The sequence below is a fragment of the Engraulis encrasicolus genome, chromosome 5 (assembly GCF_034702125.1).
Source record: "Engraulis encrasicolus isolate BLACKSEA-1 chromosome 5, IST_EnEncr_1.0, whole genome shotgun sequence".
NCBI lineage: Eukaryota > Metazoa > Chordata > Actinopteri > Clupeiformes > Engraulidae > Engraulis > Engraulis encrasicolus.
Genome location: NC_085861.1, coordinates 55,927,438 through 55,947,694, shown reverse-complemented (window position 1 = coordinate 55,947,694; position 20,257 = coordinate 55,927,438). Strand labels below are relative to the sequence as shown.

Sequence of the window (20,257 nt, the reverse complement as noted above, 5' to 3'; positions counted from 1 at the left end):
TTAAAAGTTAAAAGAAAATAATAGTAATGATAAAATATATATTAAATAGAGAAATGCATAGACGGGCCGTAATGGAGAAATGCATATAGAAGCTGTAATGGTTAAGAGCAGTGGTTCCCAAACTTTTTCAGCGGAGACCCCCTTTTGGACCACCCCCCACCCCCCACCATAGGCTTAGCCTAGCAATGGATTAAAAAAAAACACTTTTTTGTCCATTAATATGTCTTGATTTTTCATAAATATTTTGTCAACTAATATTTCTAGAAATCCACAGGACAGCAAATACATCTGTTAACCACACAAGTGAATACTATTACTGACCAAAATATGGAATTATGTTAGCTGTTAACCTGTGGATTTCCTGTTTCTATACAATATCCCTTTTGTCCGCAATCCCCATAGGTGTCCATAGGTGTCCTGATCCCCAGTTTGGGAACCACTGATTTCGAAAACAGTGGGATCATATACTCCAGCTAAATGTAAGAGTAGTGCTCATGCCTTGTTAACAACCTCCAGCATGGGTGATGCACATGGCCGTGTTTCCCAGATGCAGTTAAGAGGTTCTTATGGTGCTTATCATGTAGCCAATAAGATCCTGCATATAATGTCACACTTACTCAAAAGTGGCTTGATTTACGAGCTGATTTAATGAAACAACATCGTCCAAGAAGGTTGCCAACATTCAGAATTAGATGTTGAATTAAAACTGCCAAATTGTCACTTCAGAGCCTTTGAAGACATGTTCTTATTACAGTGATGTGTGCTGCATGTGTACATGTCAGCTCTAGGGAACTAATTGGAGAAGAGCCATTGAGTGTCTGTATACTGTATATGCATGCTCAGTATCCCGACTGTGAGGCTTATCCCAGATATGATCAAAATCGGGATTAGGTGTTTGGGTATATGAATACAGAGTATTATATCCCAAGAATCTACATTCTTGGCCTTTATAGAATTCTCTAGTCATATCTGTGTAGCCTGGATACCAGCAACAACATTCTATCGGAAGCCTCTGTATCCGGGATAGTGTTTCCATGCACCAATATCCCGGTTTCTTTGGAATACTCCACCTGGCATATCCGAGTTGCTGAAGTCGGCAAACGTTTTTTTTATATGTTCAAACACAAATTCAGGATATATCATATCCCAATCATTTTCTGGATACTGAACTGCATATAAATGCACTCAATGTAGCGACCCCCCACCCTGCCCCCTGCCCCAACCTTATCAGACCCATCAAGACAGCGGGCTAATTCAGCCGTTCCAAAATGATCTCTGCTGGGAACCCCTTTTGGATCTGCAAATAGTTTTCACCGTAAGAACCTTGAGTAACTGGGAAACACAATCATTGTTAGTAAGAGCATTTTCAAAAGAGTATTAGGCGCCTTTTATACATACCCTGGTATTTTGATAAACAAACATTTTTCTTCGCTACATTTACCAACATTTTTTCGTTCACACCATCAGAAAATCCGCCTAAATATGCTGCCGAGAGCTGTCATGAATATGTTAAGCCTGTGCGCGGTAAGGAGAACGCCATTCAAGTCTTGCGAGTTTTTTCTCTCTTAATGTACAAATGCTAACCAGAGTTTAAAAAAATCTCTACTTTTGCCAGAGTTTTTATGAAGCTGTGTTTTCAGAGGAAAAACCTCTGTGTGTAAATGAAAGGCACTAACGAAGGGAAAGGTCTTTGTTTACCAAATTGCCCGGGTATGTATAAACGGCCCCTTAGTAGGAAAGCAATAAGCAAGCAAAGGCATGTTAAAACAAACATATTGAGATTTTTTTAAAATTATATTCTATTTCAATGTCCCTGTTAGATTAATTAGGTACAATTTAAAGTATGTAACAACATGTGACATTATGCAATTGTACTGTACCATAGTTGTCAGGGTTATGGTTACAGAGTTTGTTTATATGCAGTTCAGTATCCTGAATATGAGGCATATCCCTGTTATGGTCAAATTTGGGATAATGTGTTGATATAAAAACAGAGTATTATATCCCTGTCTACATTCCTGGCCGTTATAGAATTATCTTCAAATGTGTGTAGCCTGGATACCAGCAACAATGTTCTATGAGAAGCCTCGGTATCTGGGATAAGGTGTTTCCATGCATCTATGGCTACGTTTACATGAAAGAACAATTCCGAATTAATAAAAAAAAATAATGATTTCCTCGCTCATAAGTATTCCACTTTCAATTGTCAGCTTTATTATGACAACAAATGGAAGAGTTTGGGAACAATAGCAAATCAGCAAAGAAGTGGTAGGCCACGTAAACTGACAGAGAGGGGTCAGCGAATGCGGAGGGTTTCCGTGAGCTACACACAGAGTTCTAGAGTCCTAGGAATTTCTGTGGCCAGAAACTGGTCGAAGTGTTTGTTGTTTTAATAACAATGGTTGCTCATATCAAGGAGTCACATGACAGACAGCAAACTATATTGATTATTTAAAGATGAACAGAGAGCATTTTTGAAGGAATTTGCTGGTGGCAAGGATGGACAAATGATAATAAAAGCTTGGCTTCGGAAAACAAATCCAATGTGCATTCTCTCATATCTAATGAGTGGAGTTACTGTAGGAAAGCTGCATGGAACTACTCAGGTCTGGTGTATATTTGAAAAAGAATAGCCTCACCATGCCACAGTCGCCTACGCTTATGGATTGAAAAGACGTTTTATATTAGTAAAGCTACCATCGGATTAACTTCTTAATGCCATTAAAACTTAAAACATTATAACTAACACATTTATATAACTCAGGGTTCACAAAGTTCACATTTTTCAGCAGCAGCATTTAACGCTGCCACAGTAGAAAAAAGGTGTATAGGAAAATGTATGCTTGAGGAGCATAGCAAGAATCCCATTGGTCCGACATCCCATTAGTCCGACAGATGCTTGTGACGCTCAGATTACACTGTGGGAACGTCTTTTCAGACAAAAAATACACACGCAAAAACAAGCCTTTGCTGACAGTCATAGAGTAAGGAAATGTATTGGTTTGGGCATACGTTTAACTTTTCAGTTAACAAAAGTGAATAATTATACAATTACAACACTAAACAATTGTATACTGACAGAACATGCCTTAACTGACGGTTAGAGCTAGGAATTGTTTTTGTTTGGACATAGTTTCAATGTGTGTGGTCGGACTAATTAATATAATATTTATTTAAGAAATGGGATGTCGGACGAATGGGTCTCTGTTTTTTAAGACAATACGTATTCAGCGGTCAATTGTCTGACTAATATAATGGGATGTGGTAGTAATGGGCTACCAGACCAATGACAAGGAACTTCCCAATATCCCACTGGGTGTCAGTTATGTCCTAGTTTGAAGCATTGCAGCCTCCCGGTCGAACAAAAATACAAACATGGACAAACCAAGATTTGAGATAATGGTATTTTTCATTTCGACACATATCATCTATGAAAGAGGCAATATTAACACAACCTCATATCCTGTTTAATTTTATATATTTGATTAATATTCTCATAAAACTTGCTAGCAGGAATGGCTTGTGTCAACAATTGTCTTTATATGTGGCATACGCTCCTGCTCAGAATTTAGGACTAAAATAACAGTAATGTTACTTGTCATTTGGAAATTTGAGAGGTAAGAGCACCAGAGTTTTGGAGTCATGGTTGGGCTGGGAAACGACACAGGCCGGACCTGAACCTGTTACCCAGGGTTCAATTTGACTGCACACTGGCCTTCATTTATCAAAGCAGCGTACGACGAGAATCATGCGCACGTCGTGCGTACGTTCTTTTTCTACGACCAGTTGGCATTTATCAAATCTCATCGTAAGCGAAGGAAAGATGAAATCCTACGACTGCTCTCAGACGGTGTACGCCGTTTTCAAGTTGGACTTGAGATGACTATCATCACCAACTGGAGCAGCAGTTGTAGCGCAACAACTCATTATCATAAATATGTGGCCTACATAAGTAGCCTACAAAATGTTTTTACATTGTATATTTTGGCTATAAGCCAACTACCTGTTTGAATTGGTGCATCCTTCCTGGGAGTGCTGCGTTAATTTGGCATAGGCCAAGGTCAACAACTGCAAAAGACATCTAATTTGTGATTTGACGTGATATGTGAATATTTGTGCAATATACAGCCTCATATTGGAACGTGCCTTCAGTCGTGGGATCAATGGGGGCCGACGTTCTTTTTAACAGCTGGGAGTTCAGGCGCACATCAATCAATACAGTAATAATCTCCCGGTTGAGTTTCGCTGTTTCGCACGACTAGTGGTGTCAACAATGATCGATTCGGCGATCCGAATCGATGCGGGGCATGGATGATCCAGAATCGATCCGGCAAGTTCCAGAATCGATCTGGCAATTTTTTAAAGTTTCAATTACTTCCAGGAATATTTCGGGAGCAAATGAATGTTAAATTAAATAAAAGCACTTCAAGACTGATACAGACTGATACAGAAAACAGCCAATAAATTGTTGCTCAGTATCTGACTACTTGTATTGCCTCATCATGGCTGATTAAACATTTGCTTTGTGTTCAGTAGAAATGTAATGCATTGCAAAGCATTGTAGAATTGAATCGGATCAGATCGGATCGGATTGGATCTAATAGAATCAAATCGAATCGGATCTACTACCTCCCGAATCGTGATCGAATCGGATCGTGAGGGCAGTGCTGATCCACACAACTACGCACGACTATCCGAATACACACCTGACACGTGTGTGTCCGATAACACTTTATAGTCGTCCATTTAGGTGGCAAAAGGGATATCCCCTCGAAGGACTGGAGCGCAGGAGAGAGTGCGCACATGAGCGCGAGAAGGACAGTGCACTGGACATGTAAAACTCTCCTTCCCCAACAAATGGTTTGGGCACTGTGTAGGACCCTTTTCTTGACCTCGTTTACAAAAAAAGGTTTATCGTCATATTTTATTTTAGAAAAAAATACAATATAATAATATAGATATAAAAATATCTTCATTATGTCCACTGTAGTCAATCAAACATTTCATTGTAACTATTTGGAAATCAATCTCTTGGCCTACCCCTTCCATATTGAGAACCGAAACACTGTTGACTACTGCTGTTGATTAGGCCTATTTACACGTGTTATTTTGTTGTCTACCTTGCGTAAAGCCTAATTTCAAGCTGTCAATCAACCACAAACGTAGATGTTTTAGCCGTTTGCGTCTCTCCATGTCGCAGACTCAGGGGTGCGGTCTCCTTCCCGCCGTTGTAGAGAAGGTGTGATTATTCTAATTACGATGGTTTTCAGACGCTGGATTTATCAACAACCGCTCGCTCTTAGTCTTACAATAAGTGCATTCGATTAGTCATCAACGCATGCATGCGCATTTAGACAGCAATGCACTCTGGATGAAAATGCTGCATGACGGTTAGATTTCCTGTCAAACTTCAAAATGTCGGTGATGTTGCGTCGACGAGGTGACATGTCACATGGTGTCAAACTATCGCGGGATGAATGCGACTGCAGTCAGATCTTGCAACCTCTGCAGTTGCTTATCCCCTTCAACGCTCGTCTGCGGACTGCCTCCGAGGTCACGTGCCCATGAACTGGTTGGTCAACAACTCACTCACGTGTGTATAGTCTTGTCTCACACCTCTACACAAGTTTGCGCAGGTCCCCACTTCAGCTCCTCCTCACTGCCTGTCCCCCCACTCCTCACACGTGGTCTATTAGTAGAGCAAAGTGCGAGCTCATAGTCACGTTCATATTTGTGGAAGACTCTAAATGCGCTGTTTTAATAACACCCACATCGTGACAACAAGTTCTCGCTCACATGTTTTCTGTCCATCTGTCGACAAAATTCTAAGTCGATCGCACCTAATGGGATTGGAGAGGTAGCCTACACATGTTTAGTAAATCTCACGTGAGCTTCATCGTACGACGAGATCTGCGTTCATTTCTGCGATGGTTTCTACGCAAGTTTGATAAATGAGGGCCATTGTATGGAACATCAACAAGTGCACCACTGTGGCTCCACGTTTGCTTATTCCGTTGTTGACCTCCATTAATAATTGAGTTAGTGCAAATGCAGTCCAGAGTTAAAATAGCACTGGCAGTTTAGTAGTGGTGATTAGTAGAGGACCTGCATATAGGACAAATTCATACAAAGAATTAGAAGCAGTAGTTTGTAGCTGAGCGCCATGTGGATTATCAAGTAAGTTATAAGACACTTAACAATCTATTTAGTCAACCCCAACTCAGAAAAGTTGTGACATTTTGTGAAATGTAAAAAAATTCTGAAATTATTTTAAAAATATATATTTGAGAATAATTCGAGGGAATATCGTTTTTTATGCTTACATGGGACATCTGTGGCCATTTCAAATGCAACATTTGAGAAAAACAATATTGTCTCATTGAAGAGACGTACTTCTGAGAAGTCTGACTCACCCAGATGTACCATATGTGCACGTTTCAAGAAGGAAATTGACCCCAGTGTGTGTTTAAGTAAGCTACGCCCATGTACTACACCGTAGCCAATGGATTTTGGTTATAGTTCAAACAAGGAAAGCTAAAGGGGTCGGCATACTTCAAGTGCGTACTTTGCGCCATTTGGCTTGAGAACCATTAATATATATAAGCCTAATGACATCATCGAAAGTGGCAGACCATTCTTAGTCCCAAAAACTCATTTGCGCCTTGTTGCCGATCTGATCCTGAAGGTAATTCATCGATGTTCAAATCTCTTTGAGACTAGTCGCAACGTCGAAGATGTTGCGTTGCTAGGAGGGCGCGGCCTGGCTACGAAAGCGTGCCCTCCGTTGTTCATGGGAGAAACGTTAGATTCTGTTGCACATTTTGTTGCAGACCACATACTAGGCCTACACAAGACAAAATGGCAGATCACTAACAATGCCATGTGCCATGCAGACCTTTGCAAATAGATCGCGAAACACAACATGCTTTACTGAACAAAGTAGACAATTGCTTCACAGCACAAAATTTTAGGAAGACGATAACATAGCTTCAAGACATTGTATTATCCTCAAAATGATGTAGGGTCCTGTTGTCCAGTTGCTGTATGGGCTACTACACTACTCTTTCAAGGCAACTCTTGTCATCTGCTATTTCTGCCTACCTACTTCCTGGTGGTCGCTGCTGGTAGACGTGCCGCGCCAGAAAAATTCCCCTGCGCACGAACTCGCGCCGCGCCAAGAATTTTGGCCTTGCGAAGGGGGACATGACGTCATTTCGGGTCACATGATGGCGCATGCTATTAGCGTGCGTGATGCACGGACTAACGCCTAGTAACGTGGAGTATGCAGCCCCCTTTACACTCATGCTTAAGAGCGTAACACCAAACCTATGCTTTGACAATTACAGAAAAGAGAGTGGCTCATTGGCATGACAGTCAGAGCACACCCAAGACCCTAGTAATGGCCACACTATCATGCGCTAACCTTTGTAAGACCTTTGGCATCTGTTAAATGTAATTTACTACGAAAATGTAAGTATTTAAATCGGTTCTGGTCAGCAAGTGGTCTTGGGTCATCTTTGAACATCATGTAGTATAGGTGACGTGTGAATCTATAATGAAAAATATGAATAACTTAAAAAAATGAAATGAAACTGTGTCTCCCTCAATGATTCTGTACAGTATTCTCTACAATAATGTGTGGAATTTCATGGTGGTCCCCTTGCCCATTCTGTTGGATAATCCTAAAGCAGCTGTTCTATGAAATAAATGAATAGGCTTTTCTTTTACTTCCTGATCAGTCTAGAGAATTTAGTCGGAAGCAACTGGCCCACTTTTTGCAACTAGCCAATTGCAAGCCAATATTTGCATACAAGGTTTATAGTTTGTCACCCCAAAACATTCCAGATGCTCTTCCTCCGAGACTACAAATAAACTACAAATACAACTAGAAACAAACTACAAATTAAAAAAAAATGGGTGCCATGTTAAATGTTGACAATTTTGATTAAATAAATGGTGAGAACATTTTGTGTAATGACAGTCATGTACCTATCAAGATATTAACAATAGGCGTATAAGACTGCAGAATGGCTTTATAGACATTAAAAATGTACTTATTTTACTATGATGTCGGCCTTCTTGGATTTTGCTTCAAAAAGTTAATGGAAAAAAGGAAACAGGTTGCTTTGTACTCAGATAGGTCCTACAAATAAATGAAACACAAATGGCCAGAGGTATCAGCTCAGATTGGGATGAGACACATTATTTAAGTTGATGAGTTCAATGTTTTTTTGGACGCCATGTTGATTTTTTTTTACAACATATTAAACAATTATTTCAATACAGTAATGTAATAGCTGACTGAAAAGTCTTGTATCCATCGTGAATATTGCAAATACAAGAAAAAACAATGACCTCATAGACTTTAAAACATCAAATACTGTATGTCATTTTTGCTCGAATGTCATGTAATGTCAGCCATCTTGGATTTTGGTACTCAAAATTAAGGAAAAAAATGGAACAAGTGGATTTGAAGACTATGGGGTTTGTAGAACATAAAAACTGAAATGGGAAAAATCTAAATAAAATGTTCCTAAACCTGATTTTTGCTACATGTTGACCCACACTACACACACTTACTTTAACCCCCTATGGATAAGCAGATTAGCAGAGGCACTACTGCATTACCATACCATAATCCAGCAGTTATTCCTTTTAAACTACAACAAGAATGAATCATATCTTCTGTAACCTGGGAGAATCAAAAGTCTGTGCATTTCCTGCTAACGTGAACAGGGCATTAATCATCATTTAGTATTCTACTGACACTGTGCCAATTGTTTGTGAAACCTGTTGCATTTGAAACATTTGAAATGACCACAAATATCCAATACAATAATAATACATAAACATTCAGTAATTGATCCATAGTCATCAGACTAATCTGAAATTCTATGTTGCTTATGTGATATGAGAAACATAGTGTTTTTCTTATTTACAAAAACATTTAACAAAACATTTTTGAGTTGGGGTAGTATGAAAAATCTCATTTAAGAGGAAAGAAAAATATTTTAACAAATTACTATTATTAATTTTTTACCATAGGCATCATCATAGTTATTATTATAATATTATTATTTCTCACCACTTTCTTCCTCAGACTGTGTTTGTCCTTCTTGACTGCGCTGTAGAACATTGAGGGATTCTCCAGTTTAGAAACCAGGTCCTGCCCAGGGTTGTCATTCTCTCTGGGGGACATCATGTGCCAAAAGTCAGACACTCTTTCTTTAAGCGCACGTTCTTTACTTAACACATTGAATCCCATGGCAGGTTAAATTACGTATTTTTTTTACTCACATACGTTGACTCCCAAATGGTAACATGTGTTGGGAAAGTTCATTTTCTATAGGAGCTAATTCAACGTTCAGTTCATACATTTCAAAATGAACTAGTTTGTTCATAGCTCTTAACTGTTTATGGCAAGTTAAATTACTTTTTTTTTTAAACTATTTTTTACTCCATGTGTTGACTCCCAAATGGTACAAAATATTGCTATTGTCTCTGGTGGACATCATGTGACAAAGTCGGACAATCTTTCATAACAGATTTGTTTTGCACCAAAGGGAGATTAACCATTTAATGAACACAGAAAGGGCAGATTTTCACAAGACAAAAGTTTTGCCGCCTATTGAACATAATGTGAAAATGAGCAGATAAGTCACTTCAAAACACCAGGTGTCATGCTTAATCACTGAATCACTCTCACCTCTTCAGAAAATCCATATGTTTAGGGTCATTGTAATCATGGAAAGCAACACAATGAAAAACAATGAAGGTCAATGAGTAATGGTAGCATATTCGCTATTCGTAGAGCAATACATCAAGATTTAATCAATGATAAAAGCCATCAAACACCAGTATGCATGCAGCCCCACATAACAGCTGTATCTCTACCATGTTTCACTTTAGGCACCATGTATTTTTTTCATATTTTTCATCTCAAACACCATACAGTTTTGATGCAGATTGATCTTGGGATCATGATTTCAGAGTATGAGTCCCATTAGCCTTCATTTTGCCTGGCAAACTCTTGGCAGGCTTTTTTTGTGACTGGACTGTGGGAGAGGCTTCTGTGGTAGATGACACCCAAATATGCCATTCCTTGCCATGTGCTGCATTTTGTGTCATGGGAAGTAATCACCCCAGTTTATATTTCTACTTCATTAGATAACTGTGGTGAACTTAAATAACAGCTTCCTATAACCATGCTCACTTAAAAAAAAAATCCACTTTCTCCCACTTCACACAACAGTCTTGTTATCAAGTCTTGTCACTTGGGTACAAGATTGGCCAGCCTAGTCACCAGACATGAACATCATTGATTATGTCTGGCGTAGGATGAAAGAGGAAGCATGGAAAATAAAATCAAAACATCTGGATAAACTCCGGGAGGCATGCAAGGCTGTTTTTTGCAATTCCAAATGACTTCATCAACAAATTGTATGCGTCTTTGCTGAAACACATGGATACAGTCCTTCAAGCTAAAAGAAGTCATATTAAATATAAATTTGGATCTTACAGCACCAGTACTTCATTTTCTGATGTTATGTAAAATATTGGTGTGTTTTGAAGTGATTTATCACATTATTTTCTGGAGGTGACAACACTTTTGTCTTGCCAAAATCTGCCCTTTCTATGTTCATTAAATGATACATCTTCAGTGCAACACACTTATTTTTGTGCATAAAACCTTATTTTGGAAGGTTGTAGCTGTTATATGAGTGAATTCTGAAGCCAAGTGATTATTTGAAAGTAAGGTTATTAGCTGTTGTTCCAAACAGATCGATAGGCGTCAAAACTTTTTGCAACGGTTGTACAGCAGTAGGCCTATACGATTATCATATGATTGATATACTGTACACCTAAAAGAAAAGATGAACTACACGATAAGATAAATTATTTCACCAGTTTTCAGTTTTATATTATATAAACGTTTAAGAAGAAAACAATAATTTACAAGCCATCTTTCACCAGTTTATATGAGTAACAAGAAATCATCCTGACTTAGAGCCAAATCTCCTTTCAAATCCCAGTGTGAAAAAAATATTTGTGCGTGTGTCTGAGAGAGAGAGAGAGAGAGAGAGAGAGAGAGAGACAGAGAGAGAGAGAGAGGGAGAGAGAGAGAGAGGGAGAGAGAGAGAGAGAGAGAGAGAGAGAGAGAGAGAGAGAGAGAGGGAGAGAGAGAGAGAGAGAGAGAGAGAGAGAGAGAGAGAGAGAGAGAGAGAGAGAGAGAGAGAGAGAGTACTTTTGAGAGTAGTAATCCTTGTAATATCTGTCGCCATGATATTGAGGTCAGGGTTAGTGTTGTTAATCCTATGTGTTCAGCTATAATTAATTTGTTAATAAGGCAATGGCTAAGGAATCATGCTGGGGGTGGGAGGCTGTGCTGCTGGGGGGCAAACATCATTTGGTTTGTGTTTGTGTGATTTTAATGTTTGGTTCAGTTGAATAAAGCACATTGGATTAGCGCAGTCTTTTCTAAACTGACCCATGGTATATCCAAAGCATAAAGTCTACTGCCTTAACTATACTGTCCTACAAAGTCAAAGTGCAGTAACTATGGTAACATTGAAACTGAGAAAAATGTCTTCCAAATTCTTGGTATATGGTAGTTATTGAGAAATTGACATAACACCATCTCTAAAATGGGACACATTTGGACTCGAGACTTTGTCACAAGATAAAGGGGGTGTAATGAAGATCCTTTATACCAGTCTAAACTCAATTTTGACAAAATGTAGGCCTAGTTAGTGCACTTTGCCTTAGCATGGCAGTATAGCCTGGCAGTGTCTGCGTTGATCAGCCTTCAGAGAAACCCTAGCCACCCTGTTCACTCTCTACCTCTCCCTCAGTGAAAACAATGGCTCATATGATTTACTGAAGAAAACGATCCTACCAGCAATTTACATTGTCGTTTTTCTGGGATTTTCAATGCTGCAAGTAAATCTGTATTCAATATTACTGGTTGTAGCTCTTATGGTAAGAGTAATCATTACACACAAATATTTGTATTTTCAGCTATGACACCTTTATATTATGCTACCCATACCAATAGGAATGTAATTAAACATTGGATGTTGATAGTACCACAAATCAAATGGTTATAAAGGTCAAAAGGCTACCAACTCTTACAATATTACACTCCTGTGCTCACAGCATAGCACTCCAGTACATAGGCCATTACACTGCCCACCAGTGAGATTTAGAATTGAGTTTAAAACTCTCCTGAAAGTCTAAGCCACTAAATGGCTTAGGCCCTAAATATATTGTAGATATGCTAGAGCGATATCATCCTAATAGATGTCTTAGGTCGCCAGTGTCTCCTCCACTGGTTGTGCCCAGGGTAAAATCCAGACAGGGTGAAATGGCACTTAGTCATTATGCTGCCAAACGGTGGAACCAGCTTCCTCTCAAAAAAATAGAACTGCCCCCAAAAAATCTGCCTGTGGTGATAGTTATCTACTTGTTCCTAGACTGCTAGTATTGTAGTTTCTATAATTTATTTTCTTCTCTCTCCTCTTTTGTCTTTAGCACATCGAATGACAATTATGTATGATAATGTGCTATAGAAATACTATTGCTATTGCTATAGAACACCAGATGCCATGTTGTCTATTGGAACAAATAGCTTAATTTGATTGCCAGCATATTTGTGCACGGTTAACACTGCTGGCATGAACATCAGCAGGCGGCAAGGCATTATGGAAACCATCCTGTAGGAGGTGGTAAAATGTCATTTTAGCTGATAGTTTGGAAAAAAAGGAACCCCGTACCATGACGGCGCTCAGGATGCTGATATCCCTCCCCTCTCTCCAAGCACTGACTGTTCCACCCACCAGACAGACAAGAAGCTAGGACCCTGGCCTCCCTCTCATACATGAACCTGAGAATAACTGTTATTCCTTCGACAGAGAATTATTTCAGCTGTTTCCAGCTGGACTGGCCATCTGTCATACCGGGCATTTCCCGGTGGGCCCTGCACCCTTACATTTCTGAAAATAGGGGCCCACTGGTGAGTCAGTTCTGTGCCCCTAATTAATAGGGGGAGCCCTTTGAGCCAAAAGTGCCTGGGCCCTATTTCTCCCTCAGTCCCAAAGTGTACAGGGTTTGGAGGACATTGTGCAGGTTGGGGGAGGTAATAATCTCTTTCAATTTTACATCTTAACTTACAATTTCTTAGACTTGCACACTACAAGTCTGTAGCTGTTTTCAACTTCAGCTGTTTTGATAATTCATGTACAACATCCAAATCGAGAAAAATATATAAGAGAACCATCTGATCAAAACTGCTTTTCCTCGCTTTTCCCGAGTTGCTTGCATTCCATGTGTCACACACTTGCGTAAATAAGAACAATAATAACAATGATAGATCTACTCAAGTCTAGGATAGCTTCAAGAAGTTACATCCACAACAAAGTATACATTTCCATTGTACCGTAGTAGCCTTTGTAAATGCCAACCTTGGATGTAGAAACTCATAAAGGAGTCAGGAGACAGAAGGGAACTTTTACTCGAGAATATTATTATTTAACTTGGACCTGTTTGTCAACAGCATTAAGCTGTGCCTGTGAGCAACTATTTTTGGAATTTGAAAGACAATTCCTAGTTTATGTGTCTAATTAGCATCCATAAAAATAAAACAAATGTATTTTTCTCAGTAATCCATTCATTAACTGGAATGTGGGCTGAAATGTCTGCCAAGACATTTATCTGCTCATCAGAATATTAAAGGTCAGCACATCCCAGCTAATGGTATTTCAGAGGCGCACGATTCTCAGTAGGCCTATATGTTCCAAATACTAATTAACACATTGTACTTATGATGGCAGCTTCATTTTCACCTTAGATTATTTTCTGTGACAATCTGACTTTGGCTGTGAAGTTCTGCAGTTTGAAAGTATGGCATTATGAGTACAGGAGATTTCTGACCAAAACACCCCCGAAACTCTAATCTGTCAGTTACAAAAAAATGTTATTTGACTTTTAGTTTTACCAGTAACCACATTACCATGAAAGAAATGTCCACGTTAGAGAACTGTACATTCCATTAACCACCAGTAGTTCATGAACTAAGAAATGTTGGGGCAGATAATTGTCCATACAGACAGTCACTTAGTCTTTGTTGAAAGGTTTGATGGTGAAGCTTGTCAGATTGATTGCAAATGATAGTACAATTCAATGACCATATCATTTTGTTCATACAAAATATAATGCACGTCTTGATTCACTGCAGTTCTGTCTGTATTGCCACACTTACTTCTTGTTGCTATGCCCAACATATCTCACTGCAGCAATGATGAATGCAATGACTGCCACTCCTCCAATTGTTCCCACAATAACAGCCATCATGTACTTTTCTGAAAAAAAGTGATTGTGTCACAGTTACCTTACTACGAGGTAATTAACATGATTTCTTAATATATACATCATTTACACAGATTAAAAATAAACAAGCAAATAAATAAACAAATCCTTTTCATGTATGAAAAAATGCAATTACCCACTTACAATTACCTACATAGAATTTGAGGGTGGTGGTAAGTATTTGTGAAAAGGGTAACATTTGTGAATGAGCAGCATGAATTCTGGAAATAAACTACTAAAACACATGACATGTGACAAGTGCACCTTTAAAAACAAACGTCTTGTGAAAGAAGGGGATTTGCTTTGCCATTCCAATATTTTTGGAGGGGACTGAACGGATCATGAAATATTTCACTCACTTTCCTGCTGAAGTTCCAGCTGGACGGTCTCAGTGCCGTATATATTTGTGATGCTGCAGTGCACATGAATACCCGTGCCCTGTCCACTCTTGTCGCGTAGTTTGATCATCCCAGTTGACGTGTGACCATCTGTATGCGTGTAGTAATTGAATCGATTTTCTGTTTCGTTGATGGTGATGTTGAGGTCAGGGAGGTAGAACTCAATGACAGGCTCGGGATTCCCTGTCGCCATGCAGACACACTGGACACCCTCTCGGACAACTGTGCACTTAGACTCATCCAGCAGAACAGGAGCGACTAGAGAGAGAGAGAGAGAGAGAGAGAGAGAGAGAGAGAGAGAGAGAGAGAGAGAGAGAGAGAGAGAGAGAGAGAGAGAGAGAACAACAAAGTAACCCAGCATTGGTCAGTGGAGTTTAAGACAATTACAATAGAAAATTGCACATTACCATATACAATTGTCATGCAATTTTGGCCCCACCATAAAACCCACTAATGTGTTGTTGTACTGCTTTTAGCTTTGATAACAGCACACAATTGGTGTTGAATTGTTTCAATAAAGTTCTACAACGTCTGGGTTTGTCACAGGCATCACTGTCTGGTATGGCAACACCACACAGGCTGAGAGGAAGCCTCTGCAAAGATTAATCAAGACTGCAGAGAGGATTATAGGAACAACACTTCCCTCTATGGACTCCATGTATGTGCAGCTCAGCCAGAAAACAGCATGGAGAATCATTAAAGACCCAATCCATCCAGCGAACTCTCTGCTCAGACACAATCACTGCACATACAACCCGAGACACAGTGGAGCGGCAGTATTTCTACAAAACATTTTTTTTAAACGGCCTTTAAATAGCTTTTAAATCGCAGTTGCATAAAATAAGCCAGTCATTCTTTGGTTAGTCAGACTAATTCACATTGCATTTGGGGTAAAATAGAACGTTAAACAAATTTAAGAAATTGGTCGACAGCGGGCGCTCCAGACATTTTTTCTGGATGAAAATATTTGTCTCCTCAATGCCATGAAATCAGTTTTGATGGGTAACATGATACCATTGGGAAATCCAGCAATAGCCAAAAAAAAAAGGAAACAATTTTCATTTTGCTAAGACTGTGGATGTCAACCGGAAACTAATATTGCTACAGTCAAGGGATAGCCATGTACATTTGAGTGTCATCAGCATAGCTATGATAAGACACTTTGTAGGGTACTGTTTCAAGATTTGACCAAGAGGTAGCAAGTTCAAGTTAACAAAAAATATTTCAGTAAAAGACCCCTGGCCTCTACTAGTAAAGCAATAAAACTAAGTATTTTCCAGTTGGATTGTTGCCTTTTTTCACATTGCCAATAAACTATTGACTCTTACACTCCACTGTGATGTTCAGTGAGCTGGATGAGCGTCCATGCTCGTTCTCTGCCAAGCAGCGGTATTGGCCACTTCCGTGAGGCGTCAGGTCCAGCAGCTCCAGCACAGAGAGCTCGTCCGCCCTGATGGTGCCCACCAGCTCTCCGTCTTTCAGCCACGTGAGGGTCGGCACTGGGTTGCCTTGCGTCTTGCAGTGAACGTGCACAGACGAACCCTCCAGCACTGTGACAGAATTATTCACCCAAGGATCGCGGGGTGGATCTGCAAAAAGTAACACATTTGCAACAGTCATGAGGATATGAGGTAGACATTACATTATGATCTCCATTTTTTTCTTTCTATATTGTGTGTATTTAAATGACGTGTATTGCATAGAGGTACAGGCTATGGAATAGCTCACTGGGGGTAGTATAATTGTAAAAGATGCTAGATGCTAGATGTAATGTGTGTTTAGCACCCCGTACAGACAACCCAAAACACAGCGGGTGGACAAACACACAGACAGACAAGCAGAGTGACAGACAGACAGTGTCACAATACCTGACCAGGTAATGAACCATCTTAATCGTATGGCACTTCAATTTCTATAACAGTCTTTTACAAATATGAGGACGATGTTTTTGTTTGCTCAAAATAACACAGTCACATGTTGACGTTCTTTCTTCAGGTTTGTTTACACAGTAACCCTCACAGGTGGAAATCACATTTTTCGAAAATCTACAAAAATCTGAAAAAACCTTCCAGAGGTGGCTGTGCCATGTGGTACTTAAAAAAACCCATAAACGGCAGGTTGTGTTGTGTGGGGCTGCACTGGGTAGAAAACGGGTAGTGGAAAAGGGCCAAAAGTCTAGCCTGATTATCATTTACGTTCAAATCTCTTCGAGACTTGGTCTGACCAACAGTTAACATTTCCCAAACGGCATGGTTGACCTGCCTCCCTTGGTTTGCTTATGGTTGCTTGCTTCCCGACAAAGTGAAGGAACTCAGAAAGCACTTGCATTGCTCTTGACCTGACTAGTTGCAACGCCGAAGGTGTTGCGTCACTAGGAGGGGGCGGCCTGGCTACCAAAAGTCACCCAATACATACAATACAATGAGGACCAAATTTTGGGGGGCCCCCTGCTTGGGCCTGGGACAAGTGACCCCTATGCCCCGCTCGTTGGCTTCCCAGTTCCCAATATACAGTATAAACAGTATAACAAGTAAAATAATATGAAATTGAGTAAGAACATGGAAGCGAATCAGACAAACGTACACTTAACAGCTAGATACATGGAGGTGTTCATGATCCCATAGCCGTTGTCTCCAACACAGGTGTAGATGCCCTCCTGAGTCGGATCGAGGTCGTCCATGTAAAGCGAGATGTTTGAAGCCGTATCTGACATGAGCTCCTCTTCCCCAAATAGCCAGGAGATGCGAGACACCGGATTGCTGTCTACTTCGCAGTGGAGCACCACCGAGCTGCCCTCCATCACCTCCTGCGACACGTTCACCCACACCGTCTGGGGGGCATCTGACAAAGACAGGAAAACACACACTGTCAACATATCGTTCACCCACACCGTCTGGGGGGCATCTGACAAATGGCTAAAATGCATAATGAGATTTTAGTTAATTCACCATACAGCACTTCTTTTTTTATTCAGTCAGGGGACACACTGTAGCCTATGGAGCAAAATGGTGTTCCTGAAGTGAAATGTCATGTTCTGACTGGGTATGAGACTGTATGAAGCATTGTTGGCCATGGGGAACATTTCTCAGGATGTGTGGGCAGTGTTTCCAGAACTGACGAATGTTTTGCCAACACAGTCTTACACCGAGTGACGTATCTACCATTGAGGACACAGAGGTCATGTCCACTGTATTTCCTCTCAAAATTCGTCATATTAATCTATGACGGAGCCAAAATATCCGCCTCTACGTTGAAAACATTTTATCCACAATTATTGTGCAGCCTCACGACAGTCAGTCTTTGAAGTGAATCAAGGATACAACAGTTGGATTGGAAACAAAAAAATATGAACACTGTTCTAACTCATTGATCAAGTAAATGTTAAACACCTCCTGTTACTGCCCCGCCTACCAACAAACACCATTGTTGATGACTTGATGAAGAAACAGCAACGGCAACCAAAAACGTGCATGTTAATTGCATAAATACAACAATAACAACACTCAGATGATGTCTGGAAATCAGAATCCACCATTCTTGCTAGTCATTAGCCACCCCTAACAGCGTTTTCACAAACAGGATACTAAGATTATCCCCATGAAAATTATGTGTCTTATTAAAGTCTTTTTTTAACTTTATCAAGCAGTGTCCCTTTGGAATCCTTTGCCAGACTTGACAGCTATAACTGCAGTCAAGTTTGACCATATTTTTAAGATGTATCACAATCTTTGACCACGGTATTTGAAAAAAAATCCTGGCTATGGCCCTAATGGCACTGTTGGCTACCTAACACCTAGTAGCTTTGCACTGACAAGAAATTAAACAGCTGAACCAATATGTCAAAATCTGTTCCACAATGTAAGAATTTTCAACCTGACAATGGTGTTTGCAAAGGTCATTTTGAAAAATACATGGCACTGTGGATTCTATATGCCTGTAACAGAATGAAACAATGGCTGAATGGCAAGTAATAAGGGACATCAGCTCAACAAAGATACGACTTCCTTCTCCAGCTACCATCTACTGCTGGTTAAATAGGGAGCATGCAACTCATGTACTGTATATTGTTTAAAATCACAAGTCAAATCAGAACAAAACTATACTTTCATGACTGGATGCTGAATACTCAGTTGAATCTTAATATTTCAAACTATACAGGGAAAACTGGGCATTGATTTTTATGTTCAAGGGGAACCAAAAACACACGTCTCTTAGAACTTACACTTGATATCCAAAGAAATGAGATGTTCGTAGACAAACATGGTATTAGAACTTACACTTGATATCCAAAGAAATTAGATGTTCGTAGACAAACATGGTATTAGAACTTACACTTGATATCCAAAGAAATGAGATGTTCGTAGACAAACATGGTATTAGAACTTACACTTGATATCCAAAGAAATGAGATGCTCATAGACGAATGTGGTGTTTGGGTAGTGCACCCGACAGCCAATCAGCTGGCCGTGATGCATGGGCTTGGGCGTGAAAGTGAGGGTGCTGGAGATGACAGCGGTGTTGCTGTCCTCCAAGTAGTCAGCTGTGAAGAGGGGGTCCGGCAGGTAGTCCGTGTACATCCAGTGAATCTCAGGGGTCATGTCGGGACAGTTGTCTGGGGCGTAACAGGTCAAGTCCAGGCTGTCATCACTGACAATCTCATCTGGTACATCAACGTTTGGTTGATCTACAGTAATGAGGAGGAAGACATGAAAAGAATGAAAATATATGACAAAAAGGCCAGAAGGATTATGCAGGGATGGAGAGAGCATAGAAAGAGATCGAGATAACAAGAAAAACTGGTAACAATCAATCAGAAGATGCAATTTTAGTTTTATTGGGGATGTGTTTGCATAAAGGGATAATGTAACTTTCACTCTACCATAACATTGTGATCATCTGTGACTTTTACCTTGATGTGTTTACGCAGTTAGATGAAAAATGTAACAATTGCCAAGGCTTACAAAAAGCAAACAGACCCTAGTGGGTCTAGGGTCCCTTGTGAGCTTCAGAGCAAGTTATACTTTCTCCAAAGATTGTAATCAGATTGTAAACAACTGAGCTCCTTTCTGGAGCTTAAACAAGGTTTATAGACAGTGTTGCCAGATCTTGTGACAGAAATAAGCAACTGGCGTCCTGTAAACAAGCCCAAAAGAACACGGCCGAAGAAAAAAAAAATTATGCCTTGTGAGAGAAGACCTTGCTGTTTGCGAGTATGTGGTACCTAAAATCCACATAACTGACCAAGGCAGACACAGAGCGTGTCTGCCTTGTTGTTGGTGGCTAACTTGTAAGGAAGGATGATTAAGTTACAAACATCCAAACATATTCAAATCACCGGCATAACAGAAACAAACATCAACCCTGAAAAGAACAAACCAAAAAAAAACCTGTAACCGTAAAAAATTTAAGCTAAAAAAAGAAGCCCAAAGTTGATCTCTAAAAATACACTTAATAGAGTATTTTTGTCCATGTAAATGTTACCACTGCAGTGGTAG

General features: G+C 39.9%; 1 protein-coding gene across 3 annotated transcripts in view; it reads right to left on the bottom strand.

The window, feature by feature from the left end:
• Positions 1-20,257, bottom strand: part of mag (myelin associated glycoprotein) — a 36,137-nt gene that overhangs the window by 6,708 nt on the left and 9,172 nt on the right. For 2 of the 3 annotated variants that reach the window (XM_063199743.1, XM_063199744.1), the window contains exons 4-9: positions 19,150-19,446; positions 17,346-17,603; positions 16,091-16,351; positions 14,724-15,020; positions 14,258-14,357; positions 9,086-9,188 (exon numbers count right to left, since the gene is read on the bottom strand). In XM_063199743.1, the coding sequence (XP_063055813.1) occupies positions 9,086-9,188; positions 14,258-14,357; positions 14,724-15,020; positions 16,091-16,351; positions 17,346-17,603; positions 19,150-19,446 (1,316 nt within the window). The remainder of the gene's footprint in view (positions 1-9,085; positions 9,189-14,257; positions 14,358-14,723; positions 15,021-16,090; positions 16,352-17,345; positions 17,604-19,149; positions 19,447-20,257) is intronic. The other variant, XM_063199745.1, reaches the window with a different exon arrangement.